The following is a 24,625-nucleotide window of genomic DNA, read 5'->3' as shown; positions in this document are numbered from 1 at the left end:
CATCTTCTTGTTCCTTTATGAATGTCATTTTTTGCCTAGTTGGCAACCCCTTCTTATCTGGCCGTGTGCCATCATACATATTAATCCCTTTACCTCCATAATCCCAAAAAGTAAAGTTTGACTCGGGAGTAGGAGCTTCTATATTGTGCGTTGCAAAAATTACATTTCCAAATAAAACCCCCACCTCTAGGACATTAAGAAATTCTTGTTGTGTGTCTCCATAAAGTAGACCCTTTATTAATTTTAAATTTTTAGACCCCTCCCCACCCACTGAGCTTTGACTACTCATTGTTGCAGTCTGTAACAAAAATGAAAAAAACATACTTCAGAACTTCGAAAACTTAAATTTTTTTTACGACTTTTCAAAAAATTGAAACAATCTATCAAAAAGCTAAAGAATATGGTTGAAATGCATACATTAAACACTCAATTCCACTTTTTGGAAGGTATTTGCTCCTCCACAATCGATCTCCTTTGAATACAATCACCTCACTTCAAATTTGCAAGATGGAGAGCGAAATGATAGAGCAAGTGTGAAACGAAATGTGTTTGGAGGCTCCATATTAGGGTTTGGAGAAAAATAATTAAAAAAAATTCTTTTAAAGCAAGTTTGGGCCAACTTCAAATGAGTTTGGCCGTGGGTCCCTGGCAGTCTGTGGGTAGTCCTCTCGGGTCCATGCTAGATTCCCACGAGTCCACATTCCATATGCAAATGGTTTGTGTTCGGACTTGTGGGTCCATCCAAGTCTATGGTGGTATGGACCCAGATGGACCCACATGTCTGAACTCAGACCTTGTGCGGACCGAGCATGGACCGGTTTGTGAATCCAAACCCAATTTGAGGGTCTAGGGTGCAAATCTAGTAAACTTAGCTTTTTCTCACTCATTTTGTCCTTGAATCCAACTTGGATCACCCCTTCTAGACCATGGCAGAATTTTTGAGAATTTGGGATTTTTTCTTGGGTGGCAATCTAACCAGATTTTGCATGCTGAAACTCCCAACTTATCACTTCAATTTCTTTAGCTTGGAGGGCAAAATGATTTATTTACACTATAACACTTAAGAATAAGAATTCCTTTCTTATACTTTTAAGTTATATTATATATAAATACTGTCAAGATGTTTGAGAGTGGTTTCAAGCATAGATGAAAAAAACTGCAATATATAGCAAAAATCGTGATATATCACTCATCATAACCTTGACCGATATGAACGCAGTAAAAATCGTCACAGAAAAAATGGAAAATTGCACGCCATTTTTTGACAAAAAATTGCGAAAAACTCGCTCGATATGGGTAGATAAATCGGCAACTAAGTCAACTGCTAAATATTTTATGGTTTCCAGCGTAAAAAAGTGACAAAAAGCATAATAAAAACAATGGTTTCTAAGAATAGACTCGAGGTTTTTGAGGACAATAGGTTTTTGATAATTAGCCACGGGTGTTTAGGGTTTTTAATTTATTTTAAATTGATTTCATTGACTTGTCGAATGCTTTCTTTCATCAACTTCTATGGAATTGGGATAAGGTATAATTTAGAAAATAATGTGCCAACAACGAACTTATCATATATGCTATAATTTCAATATATAGTTTGTGAAGTTACTATGGTGAAATCATGCAGGATTTTTAAATGTCTAAGTTGTCAGTTTGGGTTTGGTTCCAAGTTTGAAGTTCGAGAACCGGTTCGCAAGTTCGACAAAATTTTGGAAAGGGGTTTGGATTCATTTGGGTTTGTTAGTACAAGAACATGTAAAAATTATAAATATATATATACATTTTTATGAAGCATGAGTTAAAATTAGAATGTAGCATGGTAGCATAAACATGTTTAAACAATAAAAACTTTAAAACACCGTAAACAGTAACATATCATAGTGATCATACCATCATATAGTAACATAGTTCAATCAATTTCAGCATCAAAGATTCAAAACATTTAAAATATCAAGTTCAAGTATCATTGTTTCACGTTCATTGTTTAACCAATGGAATAAAAATTTATTAATATTCACAATTCTTAGTTCTAAGTTCTTCAATCTTCATCTTCTTCTTCATATTCATTTTCTTCTTCTCTGCCTCTGATATTACTTGCACCAAGGCTAATGAGATCAACAACAGAATCAACAATGGTATTTAGAAACCTATTTAAGACAAAATAACCTATTTAGAAACATAAAATGACAATGAGAGGGCACAAAACCAATTAATAACACCTTTTTATGTTTCATGGACACCAAAAAATTATAAAAAATTGCAACTAAAACACTTTAAATGCCATCTGTAGCAGCGGGTTTGATTCTTTTGGAGGTGGTTCGCCTAGGTTTGAACCTAGTTTGAACTAGGTCTGAAAAAAGAGGATCCTGGTTGAACCAAGTTCGAACCGGACCCGAACTTCAAACCTGCTCGAACTTATCTTGGTCCGGAGGGGGGGGGGGAAGGTACCCGTGCAACTTAGTTAAATGTATATGTGAAATTGAATATATATAAAATAAGATTACGTATTCATCATGTAGAAAATATATTATTAATATATTAATATATTTTAACATAATATTTTATATGTTTTTATCATTCATTATTATTTCATTATATAATGTTCTCTCTCTCTCTCTCTATCTATCTATATATAATTTTATGAATATATTTTATGATTTTGCACTTTTTAAATTTTTTTGACTATATATGAAATTTTAATTGTCATATATTTAACACAGTTTTGATTTATATATGATGCAAAGTTCAAATTAGTATATGTTCAATAATCTGGTATATGTGTATTTTTAAAAATTAAATATCTTCATATGTTTGATAAAAGTGCTGATTTATTGCCGATTTATTTGCCAAGCTTTTGGCGAATCTGAGTTTTCCAAAAAAATTGGGCTGGCTGAGTTCTTGCTGAATCTGAGTTTTTCAACTATAGTTTCAGGTTGACAGGAGTTAAATATTTTAGATATTGGGAGTTTCCAAGAAACTCTAGACTTATCCAAATTTCAGGATTCAACACACCTACAACACTGTTATCTCCCACAACCTTACTTGACTTTCCAAGATAAAATTGAAATTGGAACAAGGAATTTAACAAAGTTCAACTTGTTTCATTGCAAATCTCTTGATTTTAATTTCACCTCCTTTTTCTAGCTTAGCTGAGCTCTTGCCCACACCCACTGACTGATATGATTACACAGTGAGCCAAAGTTGCTCAAGCTCATCTATTAGTCTTGGAGACTTTGAAAGTTGTCACCAACTAGGGCCACCTAAGTCCATTACTCCTGCCAAAGCAAAATGTGAGGGTTTCCATTCGCAATGGGGCGATGGTGTGGAAACCTCACAATAGATATGTGGGAAATACATTTAAACATCATTCAGTGATCTGGGTTGCCCATGCTTTTGAGAAAAAAAGTATATTCAACTTGGAAAACAAATCTGGAATATTTCAGCCTAATGAATTTCTGAACATTGTCAAATTTTTGAGGTTTTTTTATTAAGAGCTTACTAAATTTTTTTTTTGTGATCACTGACATTGGTAGGACATGTCCTCTGGGCCCATGTGAAACGCTTTTGACCTGAAGCTATGAACCGGTGAGGTTACAAATAGGGGACCTCATCCCCATTTAACAAAATTGAGGCTCAAATCCACAAGTACAACAGATCAGCAGAGGCACCAGCCCTCGATCACAATAGCCCAGCAAAGGTTTGAAATTTGAGAAATGGTAGATTTAGCACCACTCCAACTTAACCAACACACCAAAAGGCAAACCCCAATTTCCGAGTTTTGAACTTGCTGCAAGTCTATTTGTCTGCACTTTTCTTTGATATAGAATCCACTGCAAAACCGAAAACAAAACATTAAATCCCAAGACAAATAGGGCAACAACTACATTTGGCATATACGTAAAACAGGACCCTTTACAGGGTCTGATACTTTAGTTACTAAAAAATAAAGTAAATGTATATTTTGCAAATCATTTTGAGAACCAAGCTAAAGGCTTAACAACAGTTTACACATTTTCTTTTACCAATTACTTGTCAGTTCTATTCTTTCCCAATCTCTTAACAATATCTGTGTATGTGCAGGTCAATTAAGATCCGACTTTGCTTTATTTATCTGCCATTTTAAAGCGGTTTGCAGATCAGCCTGTGCCGAGGGGCCCTAGCATAGGATAATTTCTGATAATTATATAACTAGCGCTTGCATTAGATGAGGTGCAAGGTGTAGCAGATAGCATTTCTTGAATATGTTTACAAAAGTTATTAATGAAGAATTCTGAAATTAACAAGACCATATAAAGAGCATGAAACTTAAGGTTACAATGTTTTGTAACAGTAATGTTCATATATTTTGGCCTTACTGTATACTCTGTAGAAAACATATATAATGTCAAAAAATCAACTGTCAACAATATTAAATGCTTGAATAACACCACTGCTATTAAAACAGTTTTACTTTAATATAATAATTACTCAAGTTTTTAATTTTTTTTTTTTGGTTGAAAATAACTATTATTATAATGATCATTGGATAGAATTTAATTTGCCTACATATTAGTTTAATAGCAATTTAAGAGATATATTATTTTTCAAAATGATCATTTTAAAATATCTAACAGAAAATTACAATGATCAATATTATAAAAAATGAATAATATATTTTCAATTATCTGAAAACATTTTTATTAAATTTATGTATCAAATAAAAATATATTTTTAAAAGAAAATAAATCTTATACAGGCATTCAATACAATCACACTATCACAAACTAATTTTCATCATCTCAAAAAATGATGAATCCCAAAAAGAATTGGTGGTCACGAACAGACAAGCTACAAATGCATTCCTTATGCTCCCTATATATTACATTCATGTTAGCCAGCTTTTCTTTACTCTTGAATTCCTTCCCTTTCACCCTCACATGAACCAAATTTTCTTTACTATTTGTACCCTTGTTTAAAATCTTCGATGGCCTCAACAACACCGACTGTTGATGTTTTGCAGCTTCAGTCGGATAAAACTATGAATCAAAACTAGTGAAGATATATATATATATATATATATATATATATATATATATATATATAATGTAAATATTAGAGAAATTAATAATGACCCAAGAGTTATTATACACATACATATGTTAAGTTTTAATCCCAGAAATACAGCTAAACAGCAATACAGAAGAGATTGACCAATACACAAAAGACTCAAAACATTTATCCTGGGAAAACCCTCCAAGTAGAGGGAAAAACCTGGCGACGCAAGCAAAATATCTTTTATTGATAAAGAAATGTTGAAATACAAGGCTTTCACTTGATTGCCTACAATACACTGAGCAATCATATAAATAGATTGAAATGAGACTCTTCATATTATCTTATACACTCTTCTTTCTTGCTGATATAAGAACAAATTGAGTGAACATAGGCAGAAAGCTTTACACACTAAAATTGGCTTCTGTAGCCTCCGAACAATAGAAACATATTCCTTTATTGCTGTTAGCTAACCTGGCTCTGATACTATGTAAAGTTTTTAGCCCAGAAATAAATATAAACAACAATACATAAGAGAATAATTAATACACAAAAGATTCAAAACATTTATCTTGGGAAAACCCTCCAACTAGAGGGAAAAACCCAGCCATACCAGCAAAATATATCTTCTATTGATAAAGAAAAAAAGTGTTCAAGTACAAGACTTTCACTTGATTGCGTACAATACACTGAGCAATCATATAAATAGATTGAAATGAGACTCTTCATATTACACACGAAAGCCTCTTCAAATTTCAAATTCTAGACCCTTCATATTTCCAAATATTTAACATGTCATATTTCTATATGCATGGCACTTCGCATGAGGTATGACACATGTCCTTTTATGTATTATTAACTCAAATATTCTCACAAATGTCTCTTTTAGTTGAAGGTGACCATAACGGTCATAAGAAACATATTTCTAATTTATAAGAGCAGATATTAAGGTCTCTATCGCAGCTACAATCTTCAATAACATATACATACACATACATATATATACACATAATATTATAATTGTCATTATATCAAGTACATAATAATGAATAGACATGTCACATGAAGGAACATGTCTCTTCTTGGCTCATCCTAAATATGAATGCAAGAGATTGTTGCCTTTTGAAAACACATACTTTACAGGGCAGTGCTATTACATTTGCAGCGACCCTCTTAATTTATCATGGTATTAAAACCAGGCTACAAACATATAGAAATGGCTAGATGAATGTGTAAACAATGGTCTGTAGGATAACAATGATAATCTCTATGCAACAATCAGACATGTCAAGGTGACTCGATAGAGAATGGTGACTCGTCAACAATCAACAAGAAGCATCCGATAATGTAAGAAGGTGGAGATTAATTTTTCTGTGGTTGATTTTATGAAATAATAGATTCCTTGTAAGTAATTAAAGAAACATTATATTTAACAAACTATGGGAGAATGGCTAGGTATTTCTTTACAAATACCAGAGGTGGAATATATGTTAGTTGACGATATTCCAATGATAAGATTATCAAAACTTGTCAAAGACTTTGTATTAACAGAGATATAAATATATAAAACAAAGATCAAAGGGTGAACACTCGAATGAAGAAGTCGTAGATGTTCAAAGCCACTGCCACATGCTCAAGGCAGAAAACCTACAAGATTCTTACATGTGTGATGGATGCAAAGAGAGGCACAAAATGGTGATGCATGTGTCATGCTTGCAATTACGACATGCACAATATTTGTGCCACGACTTTTGTTTCCATTTTGCACCCTTAAGCGATGCAAAGATTGAATTGTACTCAAGGCTTGCTGTTAATGAAAGTTGATGGTGCTTAGCTTGTGAGAGATTTGTATTGGGTTTGTTGTATACTACAGTGCGAGTGGTTATGTTCTACATCTCCTCTGTGTTGTACTCCTTTGGAAAACCCTAACAGTGAACTCCTATACTCTGCGTTTGTCCAAAAGTTTGTCAATAGATCTGTGTAATCTGTATGGTCAAAGAACTCGGGGATGGGCATAAGTATCCACTGAATACAACATCCAAATTCATTGCTTGAAATAAGCCTTGGAAAGAAGGCTTGTAAACGATATTCCTCAAGTTTCTAGTAGTTGTCTACAATTAACAACAACACCCAATAGTTCATACCAACATTCACAAGTTGGATACGCTACTTCAGGAACTCTGCATAGGTACCAGGCAAATAGATCTAATTGTTGGTTTAAGGGCTTTTGTAAGATAACCATGTTGTTTCTCAATACCATCTATGTAGTTCTTTTTGGAGACCTATACTCTCTTTTGTAGGTATATGCGACCTTTGTGTCAGATAAGTAGAGGCTTCTCTACGATGTGCTCGCCCTTTTTGCTAGAGTTGTTTGGTGGAGGATGTAAAAAAATTGTTAGTACAACATAGATAATATATATTTAAATCCAAAGACATGTTAGAAGTGTTTGAACTAATTAAATACTTATCTTAATACTACCTCACTAACCCCTCCTAATCCTTCAAAAAGTACTCTTCTCAAATCACCTAACCCTCTAATGAGAATTACTTCTTGATTAGGCGATCATCATATGAAGAGCATCCTTCCTAAGGCCTCTTGGGATCTCTGATTGTCCTCTTTATAATACTACTCAGTAGAGATCCCACCTCTGACCAAGTCTCTATCTCTAACATATGCATATGTTTGACCACTACAATATGTATTGTCTCGTAAGAGGTTCTCAGTAAATCTCTCTCGGAGGTTCCCCTTAGGAGCCCTAACATTCGCTCTTGAATGTCCTCTATTCACTAAGCTCTTGTCTAGGGAGTTCGGTATCCCAAGATGGATGCTCTCTTTTAAAGATTTTATAACTCCTCAATGAGAATTTGAATCCTCATCTCTATCATGAAATAACTCTAGACTTTGTATGATCATAAATACCTCTTAAGTTCTACACTAAGATTCTGACACTTTATATCCTTGTCTTGCACAGTTCAATGTAAATGATCTTTTAGTATGCTTCTCCCTCTTACCACCTGTATTAAGGATCTCATTGTGATCACGAATGCTTCCCTGATTATTAGATGATCTTTTATGAACTTCAAGAGTCAGTCTTCTTAATTTCTATTGTCTATGTTTAATGGAGCACGTGCATTAATGCTTGTTATCATGTTCGCTAGAACATAGGGGTTATGTTTTGATCTCTTCTTCCCATCTAGGTATGATTGATTTCCCAGCCTTAGCAATTCACTATGTTGCATGGCACCTTCCTCTTTTGTATTTTAGATCCCCATGCTACGTCTTATAATACCTCGAGTTGGGATTGTTGGCTTTCGATTTGTAAGTAACTAATGTTGTATTTTGTTTTTGGAGTGATCATTCCTTGTTGATTATTCATTGAAGATAGATGTATCTGTGATTGTAATCTTCAATTAGAGGTAGTTGTATTTGACTGTGTTCTCCTTGTTCTGGGGTAGAGCTTGCAACTGTATGCCCAACTTATTATTTCCATCTTGGGTTATTTTGGTTTTTTGATCCAATCACCTCCACTTTTGTATTTTCTCTGTGCTACATATATTTCGATGATTATGAAGGTAGGGCCTAGCTCGTTGAACGACGGGTTCTTTGCAACGGTGAAAGCAAAGGTAGGGACTACAACAACAATAATAAAGGTGAAGACTTACAAAGACAGAAACAACGGTGGGATCTGTAGCATTGGCGATTAGGGCTTGCAGAGACATTGACGGTTTCAGCCAGGTTTGCCTTGTTTCCCTCTCTTTCTTTCCTATTTTATCTCGTTAAATATATGCCAATCAAGCAACTCTGGTCTTTGACTGTATTTTACCATCTTAACACATCAAATTGTAACACTCAAACATACATTCAAAACTCACCGTGAGAGATTGACATTTCACCAAGGAAGTAGGTTCTTTCCTTTTCTTGGCAGTATAATGTGGGCTCAGGAAGGGGACAAAAGGGCGTTGTCTCTTTTTGGGGTCTCTTGACTTCTAGCCCTCATAGGAAAAACATGGGGTTAAGGTTAGAAGGTCCTCAACCTGTAAATCAAGACGGTGTCAACACCCAGTTTGAAAACCTGAATCACTGCTTGAACACCTTGGGAAGGGCACATTGGGCACTATGTAATCCACAACTGAGAGGCATGCTACTAGGGATCAATGCAAACCGACAGAACATGATACCAAAGTCTTAGTAGAAGGATTTTTATGACACAAAAACTAAGTTTATCTTGGTAAATGAAAAATAATACTTGGGGATACTCAAATAGAGACAGATCCAAAAGAAGAAAAAGTAGCTACAAAAGAAAAAAACTTATCATGATCTTACCAAGGGCAGCCAATATTCTTTTGATAACTGCACTAGATGAGCAAACAACAAATGAACAAGATTTACACGAAGGTACCAAGGAGACTATTGTAGAAACTCCCGAGATAACGAAGGCGGTTAACAAGGTAGTTAATGAGGGAGGTTTCTTGCAGGAACCCTACAGTCCCTCATCCTCACCTTTGCTTTGTCATCAGAGATGCATGTGAATGACCTCATGGACATGAAGAGAAGGATACAAGCCTTGGAAGAGAAGGGACAACAAGAGAGCGAGAAATTGAAGGAAGTCATAGTGGCTAGCTGGGAACTTGAAAGAGAGAACAGGTGGCTGAAAAAACATGTTTTAAACCTTCAAGACGACATTGAGAAGGGGCAGCAAGAGATTATTAGTCTTAAACAAGTGATGGGAGAGGGGAAAATAACAATAGAAAGCAACTCAGAAACAATGATCAAATCGAAGACCACAACAAAAATAGAAGAGGTCCAAGCAGCCCTGGTGGATATGGTGATGAGAGAGAATGAGTTAAAAGAACAAATCAAAGAGGCCAAATCATGGGCCCAAGTGGCTAGCGAACCGACATCGGGACAAAAGGAAACTATTGAAAAGCAAATCAAGAGGCAAATCAAAGAAGAAAAAGAAATACAAGAAAAAATATTAAACATCATTATTAAAGGCCTAAAAGACTATGGAGAATGTAAAAAAACAGAAAATTTGGCACATGACTTCCTTAGGGACAAGCTGAATTGGACAGGGAAAATACAAGCAGCAAGCAGGATTGGTAGAAGTATGAGAATGGGGAAAAATAGACATGTGAGAGTCATCTTAACCAAGATAGAGGATAAGACAGCAATCATGAAGAATAGGGGACTACTTAAAGATACCCAAATCTACCTAGATGAGGATTAGACAATCAACCAACAAGAAGAAAGAAGAAAGGAATGGGAGAAAGTAAAATCAGCAGGGGTAGTAGGCAAATGGGCTTGGATGAGAAATGGGAGAGCACAATTTGCTGATAAACTAGCAACCCAACAATAGGAATCTAGGGCCCCATGAGAGCATATAAATATGGTGAGTTGGAATTGTAGAGGTTACCCATGGAGAAGAGGACTGGGGCTAGGGCCCATAGCCAAAGGGCAAGACATTATATGCCTTATAGAAACACACAAACACGAAGGGTGTAGAATTCCAGAATTTGAAGGGTACAATAAAGTATCTGTATGGAATGAAGAAACGGAAACAAGCAAAGGCATGGAGGGATTACTATTTTGATAAAAGACACATGGAGTAAAAACATCAAAGTGGAGAAAGAAGACCCAAATAAACAATTCATATGGCTAAAGATTGAGGACAGAGAAGAGATTACATGGCTGGCTGCATGCTATTTCGCACCTTAAAATTCCAAGTTCTACAAAAGGAGAAATCTTGATAATGAAGATCGATTTGCTGCACTAAAAATAGACACTCTCTCTTATAGTTCTACGGGGGACACTATGCTAATGTGAGACTTTAATGCTAGGACAGCGAACAATCAATCTATTCAGCTGAACAATGACTTAATTGAGGAGAACAATCCTTTGTGGCTAAGAGAAGTGGAGGACAGCAGCAGTAAAAGAATCTCACAGGATGAGAAAGGTGGCATATCCCACAATTTGGAGTGGAGTTATTGGGGCTTTGTAGTTTTCATGGGCTGGTTATCTGCAATGGCATGCAATGATGGCCAAAATCAAATAGAATCACATGTAAAACTTACAATGGACAAAGCGTAGTAGACTACGTGATATGCTCTTATTTATCTATTGCCAAAATATCAGGCTTCAGGATCAAGCACTGCCCTATAGAGCTAAATTCAGACGATATGCCTCTCTATATTAAGTACAATATCCGAGTTAACAGACCACACAACATTTGACACCAAGGAGACAACACAAAAAGTCACAAGAGGGAAAAATACTTATAAACTATGAGAATAAGGAGATATTTGTGCCGCTCTAGAACAACGGATTCGGCACATAACAACAAATTCTGAGGGAGACAGTAATAAGAAAGAGTATATCATTAGCAGCTCGGTTATTCCTCTCATCCAAAAAGCTCTAAAGGGTTGTAAGAGAACAAGAGCAAGGAAAAACTTATCAAACATGTTCCCATCTAATCTGTTGTGTTATGACGAAGAATGTAAGGCTGCCAAAAGAGTTCTTAAAGGGAAAAAAGAAAACAAAGCAGCAGTAAGGGAGTACAAACAACTGATCAAATAATAAAAAGATGAATATGTGACAAACCGAAGGAAGGAGTTAACCAAGTTAGGAAAACTTAATCCTAAAGGATTCTGAAGAGAGTTACAATAGGTTAGAAAACATGCTGAAAACAAAATTACGAATTCTCAATGGCTGGAATACGCAAAATAGTTATATGAGAGACTGGAAGGAGAGACACCCCCCCTATAATCAACAACTCAATTGACTTATTCTCGATAGAGGACATCAACCTACGAATAAAGAGGTTAGCAAGTGGCAAAGCCCAAGATATTGATGGGCTGTAGGCAGAATTCTTAAAATGGGGGGCAGATTTATTGGCATCACAAATTCAAAACATTTTCAATGAAGTTTCCCAAGGCTGCTTTCCCACAGAATGGATCACCAACGTAGTTATCCCACTTAACAAGAGCGGGGACGTCAACAATCCCTCCAATTATCGCACCATTATGGTGAATCCTCCCTTAGGTAGGCTCTTTGGGAGTATGCCAGAGTGTAGAATCAGAAGTTGGGCATAAAAAGAGGAAAAAAGAGCGAAGGGGTAGGCAGGATTCAGACCAAAACACTCCACCATAGATCACTACATTACCTTGAGATACCTCATAGAAAAGGTCTGGGAGAAACAAGGTGACAAAGCTTTTGGCTGCTTTGTCGACTTTAAGAATGCCTTCAATACTGTACCTAGAGATAAACTATGGAGTAGAATGGAAGAAATAGAAGTGCCAAATGAATACAGGGTTGCTGTTTACAAGCTATATGAATAGGTTAAAGAAAAAATCAAAACTAAAGAGGGCATATCAGAGTACTTGGGGAGTAACATTGGGGTCAAACAGGGATGCCCGCTTTCCCCTACCTTGTTTAGACTTTATATAGACAAGCTGGAGGAATGGATAAACGAGGCCAATGGGGAAGATATCCAACTTGCTGGTTACATGGTTAGACTACTTTATGCTGATGACCTCATCCTCATCGCTAAGACTACTAGAGGCTTGAGGTAGCATTTGAGTAAACTAGAGACCTTTTGCATGGAGGTAGGGACGGAAGTCAATACAGCTAAGACCAAAATCATGATCTTCTCCTTGAAGAAAAGACAACAGCAACATGCATTCATATTTAAGGGTAACACATTAGAAATCATGAAAGAATACAAATATTTAGGGGTTGACTTCCATTATCAGCTAGGGTGGGAAACTTGCAGATCAAAAAGGATACATGGGGATGGAAGGCCTCCTACCTCCTTCAGAACAAGTGCAGGAAAGCGAAGTTGTGGGACTAGAAGACTAGGAAAATCCTATTTGGGGTTTTGGTGATCTTGGTTGTACTATACAACAGCAAAATATGGGGGAGCAGTGTATTAAACCATAAATGGTGACAAATAGAAAGAATTCAAAAACATTTGATGCAGGAGCATCCTAGGCTTTCCTGCAATCTTGCATGTTTGGAGGGATTTGGTTAAGTGTTGAGGAGCATCAAGCTTGGATTTTGGTGGAGTTGTGCTTTTCATGGTTAGGGATGTGTTGGAGACACATTGGAGTACCCTTCCTCATGAATGCATAGAGATTGGATGGATTGAATTGAAGTCTGAACTGTTTTTACCTTGCTACCGAAACTGTGTTTTTTTCTGGTTTTTGGGTGCCTGTTGCAGGATGTATAACTAATTTTGCAGAATGAATTAGAGGCTGCGCACTTTAGGGATTGAAGAGGGCCTAGAGTACTATCTCTGGTCGAAGGCACAAGTTCTAATTCCTTATAAGTTGGGAGATATGGCAATTCTCCTGGAGTATCGATTTCTGACAATTCTGCACGACAGTTTTCTGTGCTTGACTTTCGGGATGGATGGCCACTTATCCTTGAGGAATCAGCCTTTGCGCATTTAAGGGGTTGTAGAGGACCTAAATTTCTACCTACGGTTTGAAGCACGAGTTCTAATTCAAGTGGAGCTAGGAGATATCACGTTTTTACTCGGATATTGATTTCTGGACATTTAATTGTTGTTGCAGGCCGATTTGTGGCTCTTCAAGTATTTAATGTTAAGTTTTATTTAATTTGTAATTGCTAGGCTGACTTGTGGCTTAGTTGGGTATAAGTAGGGGTCTTGTGGAGTCTTTTAGTCATTCAGTTGAGTGTGGGGAGCAGCTGAAGAGCAGGATTTTCCTAAGTCTGTGGACAAAACACTGAATGTGAGGCAGTTTACATCAGGATTATGATGGAGTTGTGAGTGTGTGGACAGAGTGCCGAATGTGAGGTAGTTTACACCTGGATCTTGGACAAAGTTGGAACAAAGCTAGGGCTGCGGCTGGAAAATAAGGAGATTGCTTGGTGGGCTTGCGAGCACAAGTTGAGATTTCCTGGGTGGTTTCTTCCAGATTGTTGTTATGTTACAGATTTGGGCTAGCTGGGATAGTGTTTGGGTTGGATCTTCAGGGATCTTGCATAACTGATTTTGTAATTGCTATTTATATTTGGCCCTAACTCGGAAGGCCTTACAACCGGGTATATTACATGTAATTAGTTATATTTTATGAATAATTATTGTAATTTGGTAACAGATCTTGCATTGTTGCTTCTTGCTATTGTGTTTTTGCTGTGTGGTTATATTTCTAGGGGCTAGGTCATCTCCTTTGGGGATCCTCTTGCCTTGCGTTGCGTCAACATTTCATCACCACCAAACTCAAAGTCAAATCAACAGTTCCCTATGAGTTTCTTCTCGCTAAAGAAGACATATTCACGGTGGAAGCCTATGCAGTTATTCACTTGCTTAGTTATCTAAAAAAAGTAGAAAAGATGGATCCATACCACTGGCCTAAGTTAGTGGTTAAGGAGAAGCTAGATCGTTGAAAGAAGACATGGAGGAAACAAAATAATAAATGGCTCAACAAGTGGAACATTGAGTATCAAGAGTGCTCGGAAACCAACACAGAGATAAAAAGTGGGTATTAGAAAAAGTTAGGACTGCCATGCGGACAAATCAGGTAGGTAGAAAAAAGGCTTACTATATTAACGAATTTAACCACACTTGCGAGCAAGATGACAAAGAGTACCTAGGAGCCGACATCAAAGGTAAGGCAAGAATCTTGATAACCCAAATGAGGTTCGGTTCACATCAAGTGAGGTGCGAAACTGGTAGATGGAAGATCCCTAAAGAAAGGTGGGAGGAGAGAATTTGTAGGTTTTGTAACAAGGGCACAGTGGAGACAAAATGACACTATATAAAGGAATGTACGACATATAAAGATATCCAGGTCCAATTCATGGACACTATACAAGTGAATAGTATAAAAGAGCTTTTTGAGGGGCCAAAACTTCATAAGGTGTCGGCCTTGCTAATGCAGCTCCACAAAAGAAGGGACAGCCTGGAAAAATCTCAACAGAATATTTAGTGGACCTCCCTTTTGGTCCCATAGACCTTTGGTCTCGTGGACATTAGTAAAACTTAATGTTTAGCATTAGAAGAAGCAAAACATGAATTTCTTGATACACTGAAGTTACTACTGTTTTCTATGAATTACAGAGATATAAGCATACATATATGTATACATATTAATATACGCATACACATACATATGCCTACATTCCTGTTATGCTTCATGGATTATCACAGTGTAGAGATCATATTATTGACTGACTTCATAGTGGTCGGGCTTCATAATATCGGCAGACTTCAGTATCATGCTTGTATCGGGTCTTAATACATATCGTGCCCTGTTACTTTATCGGGTGTTAATCTTATCTTGCCTTGATTTGTTATCGGGCACTAACTGATGCAAAGATTGGTTGTTAATTAAACTAACATGCCTCCGATTTGTATATATATGTATAGACTACCGTAGGGAAAGTATTGATTACAAGGCATCCAAGTACCTGCAGTCAGCATCAGTATTGTGAAACATTACTTACTGTTATCAACACCATTTCATTTGTTACACAACAATCCAATGCTATGACTACTGCTAAAGGAGGAAGACAATCAAATATATTATTGAGGTCATAGCCAAAGATAAGTAAATATATTCTGCATTATTCAAATTAGAAATTCTCTGCAAGCATTCATTTGTAATTGTTTTATCTATCAGAGATCCACAATACTTAACAAAACTCATTTCATTTCATTTCATATCCATTGTTCTTGTCATTATTTGCATTCTCTGCATGTCTACAAGTTATTATCGCAGATTATGTCTTTTTCTTCAATTACTGCTATACTCTTCTTCACTATCACTTGTTTATTATGAATTTATGCCGCTACTATTTGTGTAAGTAGTCCTCTAATCCGTAGATGGTAATCCAATATACTTAAGTTTGATTGGGCATATATATTGCTGCCCATATTGTTTAAGAGATGCAATGTGTGAACTCCATTGCAATTGATAAATGATTAGTCTTTTTTAGATCTACTTAGAGGTGTATAGTTGTTTAGTTTATTTTATTGGTATTGTATTTGTGATTATATTTGTTATGAGTGATATCTAATTTAATGGATTTAGTATTTATTAATTTAGTATTCACTTATTTAATTTAATTGATAATATTAATTGTAGTGTCATTGATATTGTTTATTTTAATTGATGTCTAAGGATTATTAATTCAATTAGTGATTTACTCAAAGAGGGGTTATTAAAGTCCTACCCTCTCGAATTTGCTTGTCCTCAAGCAATTATGATTTTCATTTTATCTATTAGATCTTAATCCAATCCTTAGCTTCTTGTCGCACAACTATGTTCGATTTCCAATTTGTATTCTACAATACAACTAAGAATTGAAGGATAAATTGTTAGGTTTATATATATTTAATGATATGCATGATTCAATTTTGATGGGTAATATACTAATGAGATTGGTGAATGTATGATCAATTCATATTTGGTGATTGAGTCATATTTATTATAGGTTTATATCATTCTATGGGGCTCGAATATCCTTTGGTTGATATACATTGATTTATCTTGGTCAAAATAAGTTGTGATTAATGCAACTTATATCAATCCACAATGAACCAATAGTATTTCAGATTTCTTATTATGGTATTTTGCTCCTTGTGAATTTATCTTTTCTTGATGGCTCAAGAACTCACTTGTAAGTGTGACTTAGTTTATTAATGGTTTAAATTTAACAATCTACTTATCTTCCCCATGATCACTTACCTTCTACTTATCTTGGTGTTCCCTTTTTTATGGGATTAAACAAACCCTCTTATTGGAAATCTGTGATTGATCGTATCAATAGTAGAATTAGTGCTTGGAAGGGTCACTGGTTATCTCTCTCAGGTAGAATTTTGCTTATCAAAACTATTCTTTCTGCCATTCCTAATTATTACTTCTCCATTCTACAAGCCCCCCAAGGTATCATCTCTCAAATTGAAACCTTAATCTGCACCTTTCTTTGGTCAAATAATATGAATGGTCAGAAGAAAATACCGCTAATTTCTATTCATGCCATGTCAACCTCTTATAGAACAAGAGGTGTCGAACTTCCCAACATCACCAATAGGAATAGGGCTTTTGGTGCTAAACTTGTTTGGCAAATGTATGAAAAATCCTCTGCCAAATGGTGTCGCCTTTTACAAGAGAAATATTTAGATAACTTGGAACCTTCCAGAGTTCTTACTATGCAAGATTCGCCAAAGGGGTCTGTCATATGGGATTTCATGATGGCTTCTCGAGAAGTTATTATTTCATTCATATCATGGCAAGTGAACAACGAGGATAGTGTCAATTTTTTGTTTGATTCATGGAATGGGTTCCCCCCCTTGCCACATTGATTCCCTAAAGGATTTTTTAAACATAGTGATTTAAGCTTGGAGAAACATCTTTTTCTACTTATGTCTCAGCTATTCATAGATTCATAGGGCTATTCATTTGGCAAGAACCCTTAATTCTTCCTATATCCCACCATCGGGCTGCTTCTTTCAAATAAGTACTAGCTGAAAGAAATGTTTTTATGTCTAATCAACCAAATTGCCTCTTTTGGGTTCTAGCTAAAGATGGTAAATATTCTATTAAATTAGGATGCTTGGCTCTCCAACACAACCAGTTTATTTAGACCACATATTGTGCTTTTGAATTCTGCTGGAATAGCTTAGTTTTACCAAAAGCAGGATCCTTTGCATGGCTTGCACTAAAGAGCCGAATTTTAACTAGTGATCATCTTCACAGATTGAACATTTCTGATCACTTTAACTATGTGCTCTGTCTCCAAGTTATAGAAACAACAGATCACCTCCTCTTAAATTGCCTGTTTGCTCAAGATTGTTGGCATTTTTTCCTTAATAAGCTTAATTTCCATATGTCATTACCTAATTCTCTATGGGATTTATTCCAAGCATGGCCAATCTTATACTCTAAATCAATGTTTTCATGTCTTTGGAAGTGCATCCTTGCATCTGTAGTATGGGCAATTTGGTGGGAAAGAAACAAGAAATTTTTTAGACAGACGTCATCTCCAATCCCTCAATTTTTGGAAGGATTAGAGAGATCAATTGTTGAGCTTGTTAATGCTTCAGTAAGTAAATATAAGGGTAAACATGTTTTTTCTCCTTGGGATGGCTATGTTATTCATTGGTGGAAGGGTTTACTTTTTCCTCATCTTCCTGCTCCATTGTGTACTTAAAAGATTCCTCTTATCCGAGCACAAACCAAGTGGATTCCTCCAAGTGAGGGTTATTTCAAACTCAATTTTGATGGGGCCTCTAGAGGAAATTTAGGCAACTTTGGCTATGGCATAGTCATTAGAGATTTTAAAGGTCATGTGATTGCAGCAAAATCATCTTCTCTCCCTTAGTGCAATAATAATAAAGCTTAGGTATTGGCCTTGCTTTTTGGTTTGAAACTTGCAAAATCACTTTCTATATCTAAGTTACATGTTGAAGGGGATTCATCCATTATTATTAATGCGTGTATTAAACATCATATATATAATTGGTCCATACAATATATATTACATCAAGTATGGTCTCTTCTTGATTCGATCTCTAAATGTTACATCACGCATACTTATAGAGAAGGCAATCTTTTAGCTGATTGTTTGGCTAATTTGGGTGCTAACGGGGTTTATATTAACTTTTTACTTTCCCCACTTAACCTCCTTGATCTCCCAACTTGGTTAATATTATGACAAAAGAATATGTTTAGAATAAGGTTGAGTCCTTATATTTTATTTGATAGTAAATCACAACTTCTCTATGATTTCACATGTTTTTTCTCTTATGGATCTCACTTGTTCTTTTGAGATATTGTATGCAGGTCAAGGTCTTGGATTGCACTTGCATTAGATGGCTTTCTAATATCATGGTCGCAATTGAGGTCTTGGATTGCACTTGCATTAGATGGCTTTCTAATATCATGGTCGCAATTGGAGTTTTGGATGTAGATCAGTGATGGTAATCTTTATGATAGTTTTTGGCTGGGCTCTTGGTCTTGTCTCTGGCACCAAACAATGAATTGAATACATATGAGTTTTGGGCTCTTTGTAATCACTATATTCTCGATTTGGGAATCTCTAGGACAAGATTCATTAGTGTTGATAGATACTCTCTCTTGATGCAGTATTTCTTCTTCTGCATCTTTTTTGTATCAGGCAATGACCAAAGTTTTTTCTTTTTTGGTTATTTTCTTCGGGAGCTTTTTTGAACCAATTATTATTAATATAAATATAATGTTTCGCTAAAAAAAAACAATCTTTAAAGTCTATTGTGACAATGAGCCTTTTATTACCTTTAGCCATTTTTCATAATCTAATCATTATTCACTTATAATTGGTGGGATACAATTTTAAATTAGTCTTTTATCATTAGTGTCATTTATTGACTTTATTAATATTCTAATTAGTTAGTATGATGACATATGTTGTCCTTGCTAATCATATGTTTATATTAATCATCTAGGTTTATGACAGAGGAGAATTCACCATTATAATTAAAAGTACAATAGATATAATAATTGAATGAATAAGCCCATACCTGAGTACAAGTAGGAGAAACAATATTGTGATACGGGGAGGAGAATTGAAATACCTTACTATTAATAATACATCTAAGAGTGGCATTAGTAATTTAGATAAAATCATAAGCTGAACATATCAACGATGACAAGGACAATCAAGGATGTTGATGTATAGATAAGTATTTATCATCCTTAAGTATTTTATTGATCTACTCACTGCAGGCTCTCTCCTATTTGTATTTCTATATGTACTATAAAAGCTATTTGCCTTGATCTTTTCCTTTTTGTTTGGTGATGCTTTTGCAAGAAAAAGAAGATTGATATCAGATTCAAAGGGAGTTTGACACTTCATCAAAGGCAACATTGGATAAGGAGCTCAAAAGATTGATATTCAGAGGGAGACTTTCAATACATGTGTGTGAGTGCATGATTTTAATGAACTTGCCCCTTGTGTACACCATGAGGAAGTGATGACTTCCAAATGATTATCACTTGTATTTGTAAAAGTTATTGGAAAGTGACATTCCTACAATAACTTAATCTTCTATTATGATGGATATTTTATGATGTCTAAGCAAATCATGATAGACTATATCTTGCATGGTACATTAAGTTCTTTAAATAGACCGTGAATGTTCCTATGGTAAGTATTATTGAGGATACGCGTGCACATACCTTATGAACATTTTGAGTATTTGGTGAATGTCATGCAACTTGATGTTCAAGTGGCCATTACTTAGAGTATTTGGTGAAAATCATGCAACTTGACGTTCAAGAGGCCATTTCTTAGAGTACGTGGTGAATATCTTGCAAATTGACCTTCAAGAGGCCATTACTTAGAGTACTTGGGGAATGTCATGTGACTTGAACATTCAAGAGGCCACTACTCTTGATATCATGAGATGATATCTAAATGATGGATATCTTCTAATCAAAGGTATCTTGAATCATGCTAACTTGATATTATATTGAGGCAATAACTAACCATGTGTTTATCTTTCCTAGCTAGGAGGGAGTGCTGATGTTTTGTAGCTTCAGTCGGGTAAACACTGAGTTAAAACTGGTGAAGATAATGACCTAAGAGATATTATACATACATACATACATATATATCTATATATATATATACACACACACACACACACACAAAATTATAATTTTCATTACATTAATTACATAATAATGAATAGGCATGTCCCATGAAGGGACATGTCTCTTCTTGGCTCGTCGTAAATATAAATGCAATATATTGCTGCCTTTGGAAAATGCATAATTTACAGAGCAGTGCTATTACATTTGCAGCAATCCTCTTAATTTGACGCTGACAATAAAATGTCTATGGCAAGCTGCTGCGTGAGACAAAATGGGTAGGCTGTGCTCCCCATGTTAATGCCTATCAGCAAAAAATGTCATTTACACCTTTCCATAGGTTTCGTAAGGTTTTCTCAATCTTTAACTTAAGTTTTTTTAATTGCATAAAACATTTGTTCTGCTGGCAAGACTTTGTTTGCCCTTACTTTATCTTTTTTGAAGGAAGATAGCCCATCTTGCTTTGATTCATTGATAGTCTGGACATATCACTGAAATAATGTTTCTGGCAGATATATAATTTTATCCTCCAAAGTTTCTGTTGTCAAAAAAATTTCTTAGAACTTGTTGGATATTCCTAACCCTCCTCACATCCTTGTTAAACATGTGCAGAGGCTCCCTGGCCCATCAGGAGCATTTGGTCTCCATTGCAGTCAAAATGGGGACGCTCACTTTGGGCTTTTATGGGGCCTGGAGTTATGACAAACAACTTGATGAAAGCTTTGGTGATTTGCCCTGGCTTGCTCTTGGCCACAGAAAACAATATTAGCAGGATTATACTTGAGATAGAATCTCAGTTTGTAGCCTTTTATCTAAACTCGTTAAGAGGCAATGGACATGGATAATTAGCAACTTTCATATGTTAAGGGGATTGGCTGTGTCTTGCTTCTCTTAAAGGGTTTAAAGTTGAACATGCTTCTTGTGGGATAAATCAGGTCACTGACATTCTTGCTTGGAAATTGTTTTTCTTACAACCAGTTGAAGTTTGAGCTGATATTTTCAGTGAAATTACGGTAAGGCTTAGAGAATGTCCTAAACCCATTGTAATTGAGGAAGGAAACCTCCTTTAATATCTCACAGGCTTCCAGGAATTTGGATAACAGTTTCTATTTATAAGAAAAAAATATTACAGAAGAGGTGATAGGAAGTATCTTATCCCTTGAAAGGCCAAATTTTGTAGTCTATCTCTTAACTAAAAGCTCTTGCCATAATCCAATGCAAAGGGGAAAATGCATGCAAGATCCCGCTTCAAGATTCTTGCTAACCGAGTATCTTCAGATGATGCAAGTTTGAATGGAGGCAACCATTTTCTACAGCAACTTAGTAAGAAGGCAAGGAAAACCAAGACTGATGACTGCATATAGAACATTTAACAGAAGGCTATGCCGGTTTGCCAAAAAGTCTTTCAAACGTTGATGAAATATGCCTACATAAATTTCACCTGAGAATGTCATGTAGTTTCATACATAATGTTTATGAAGGAGAGGGAAAACCTGAAAAAGCATTTCAAAACAGTTGGACTTTTGTTTTTCCTCAACCAGAATGGCAGGTCAAGATATGATTGACTCATTTTCAATACAGACTTGATGCCTCCTAACTTTTTAAGGCTTATTCTTCCCAGTGCATCAATTTGAAAATAATGAATACTTATTTGCATTTTAGTGGCACAACGTATAGTAGGAAGTTCAGGAACTTGGATCATACGTTTGATTGTATTGCTTTTTTGCATGATCCATCATGATAGTCATCTCTATTTGTGAGCTTGGTTCTAAATGTCACTGACATGGAGATGATCTAGTTTGATGTGTTTCATTCTTTTAGCATAATTGTCGTACAAAACTGTAAACTAGAATTTGCATTTTGATGAGAGCAAACATGAATCATTAGGCTTCAATTTGAGTAAGACAAGTTCAAAATGTCATTTTCTTTTAAAGTGTCTCTTAAACAATTACTTTTACTCAGACTGCTGGGTATCGGTTTTATATAGTGTATCAGCTTGTTTTCTGGGGGCTGCCATTTTCTCTAATGTTATATGATGGAAAATATATAATTTCTTCTTTTGACTATATGGCATTGAACCATCAGGCAGTCAGCCACCAACAAAACCAAGGAGGTTAACTGGGAGAAAAGAGGAGATGGCTGTTCATTATGCCATTGGCCCCCAAGAGGATGATTCTGTTATCAAACAAAGACTTCTGACACGTACCACCACCACCAGGGGTGAGCCCCCTCTTAGAAAGCTTCATAAGAAGTTCGTTCTTTTTGCCACAGAGATAGACAAAGACATTGATAATTATGCAGAGTGTGAGAGGCTCTCCCGATCATTTCTACAGGAGATTACTACATTTGAACTGCCTCTCCTCAAGACTGCAGCAGTCATTGATGCAAATAAACGTGAGAAGGATAATTTCAATGTGTTGCAAGAGGAACTGAATCAACAGATTTTGCAGGTACGGACTTGAAACGAGCTGGTAAATATTAATAAAATTTTGTTAACTTTATTTTTGTTTGTGACATATTGTGTCTCTGAATACAGGCCCAGTCAGACATAGAGGATTTGAAACAACAACTGGAAGAAAGTAAAATTGAAAGACAGCATAAAGAAGAGTGCGAGGCAATCAGGAGACTAATTTCAGCTCAAGCCCCTCGTCATGAAACCCAGAAAACATTATCTGAACTTGAGAGAGAAATTGCTGGCCTAGAGGCAGAGAATACTGCTGCATCAAGGACATTGGAGCTTCGAAAGAAGCAATTCTCTCTGCTATTACATGTGGTTGGTTATTGCACCATGTTTATTTTTCCTGGGAGACATATGGTTGTTTTTATTATAATTCTTTTGATTGTGGTAATTAATATGTCTTGAAGAGTGTGATTGTTAAACATGTTAGCTTGAAATATTCATTAAGATAGTTACTCGCAGGTTGATGAATTGCAAAATACAATGGATGAAGAACAGAGGAATATGGCAGAAGAGCTGAGGAATGCAATGGAAGAACAGAAGAACCCATTGGAGGGGTCCAGTCTTACTACAGATTTTGAATCAGTAACAGCTAGTGCTATTTCAGAACATGCCGAAGCGATGCATATTGATTAATGTTGTCATACTTCCTTACATGCAATGCTAGAAGGGAATTTGCATTGCTCTTTACTATAAAAGTAGCTTTTGGATTCTTATTATGGAGCAAGATAAAGGAATTAACAGATTGGGGTTGCATAATTAAATTTTCAAACTTTAATCTATAGCCATACTGGCTGGAAGAAAGCAGGTTTCACTCATGTATTATAGTGGACTCAGGTTTCTCTCACATGTTCTATCTTGTGGCATAATAGTTGGTTATCATCCATGTGTCACTTACATATTGTTTGCTCTGATCACTCATGACCATAGTTTTGGTTGGATAGATTTCTGATTAATGCATGTATGGTAAAATGTGCAACTCTGCTATCACAAATTTAAAGTCTTTGAGGTGAAGGATTATCTTTATTAAATAACTGAACCTTCTAAAACATCTTCTCTAAAGAAATGATGAAAAGTGTACAACTAACATCCATTTAGTAAAGAAACATCTTTTTTGAAGATATCACCATGCTGGGAATTATTATACTGCTCCTTTGGTAGGGTTGGAGGCTAATACTGACAGGGGAGGGGTCCCCCCACAATCCCCCCACCCCCCAAAAGCTACTATTACTGGCTCACTGTCCGAATCTCCAACTCCATTTCTGAGAGATGTCTTGCTTTGAGGCTGTTGGGAACTCCTATGGGTTAGTCTACTTTGACCCATATCTTGGTTGATACATGTGTTTCCCAACCACCTGCCGGGGATGTGGTGCTCATGGGTGGGGAGAGGCTATGGACTCAAGTGCTGGATTATGAGGGCTCCCTTTCTGTTGTCGGCATTGTTTCTCTATTGGACACATGGCTATTGACTACACTCTTTTACGTCATAATGGTGCAGCTGCTTGCTGGGAGCCTGCAAGTAGTGATCATCTTACTGTTTGT

General features: G+C 35.9%; 1 protein-coding gene across 1 annotated transcript in view; it reads left to right on the top strand.

Annotated features, from left to right (window-relative positions):
- LOC149548438 (THO complex subunit 7A-like) overlaps positions 1 to 24,062 on the top strand; it is a 37,508-nt gene extending 13,446 nt beyond the window's left edge. The window contains exons 2-4 of the mRNA XM_089792507.1: positions 22,711 to 23,075; positions 23,162 to 23,398; positions 23,546 to 24,062. Of these exons, the coding sequence (XP_089648633.1) occupies positions 22,711 to 23,075; positions 23,162 to 23,398; positions 23,546 to 23,719 (776 nt within the window). The 3' untranslated portion in view covers positions 23,720 to 24,062. The remainder of the gene's footprint in view (positions 1 to 22,710; positions 23,076 to 23,161; positions 23,399 to 23,545) is intronic.
- The last annotated feature ends 563 nt before the right edge of the window (positions 24,063 to 24,625 follow it).

The sequence above is a fragment of the Cupressus sempervirens genome, chromosome 7, assembly GCF_028749045.1.
Source record: "Cupressus sempervirens isolate cs-2001-9-10 chromosome 7, ASM2874904v1, whole genome shotgun sequence".
Lineage (NCBI taxonomy): Eukaryota > Viridiplantae > Streptophyta > Pinopsida > Cupressales > Cupressaceae > Cupressus > Cupressus sempervirens.
This window is presented reverse-complemented; position numbering and strand designations above follow the sequence as displayed.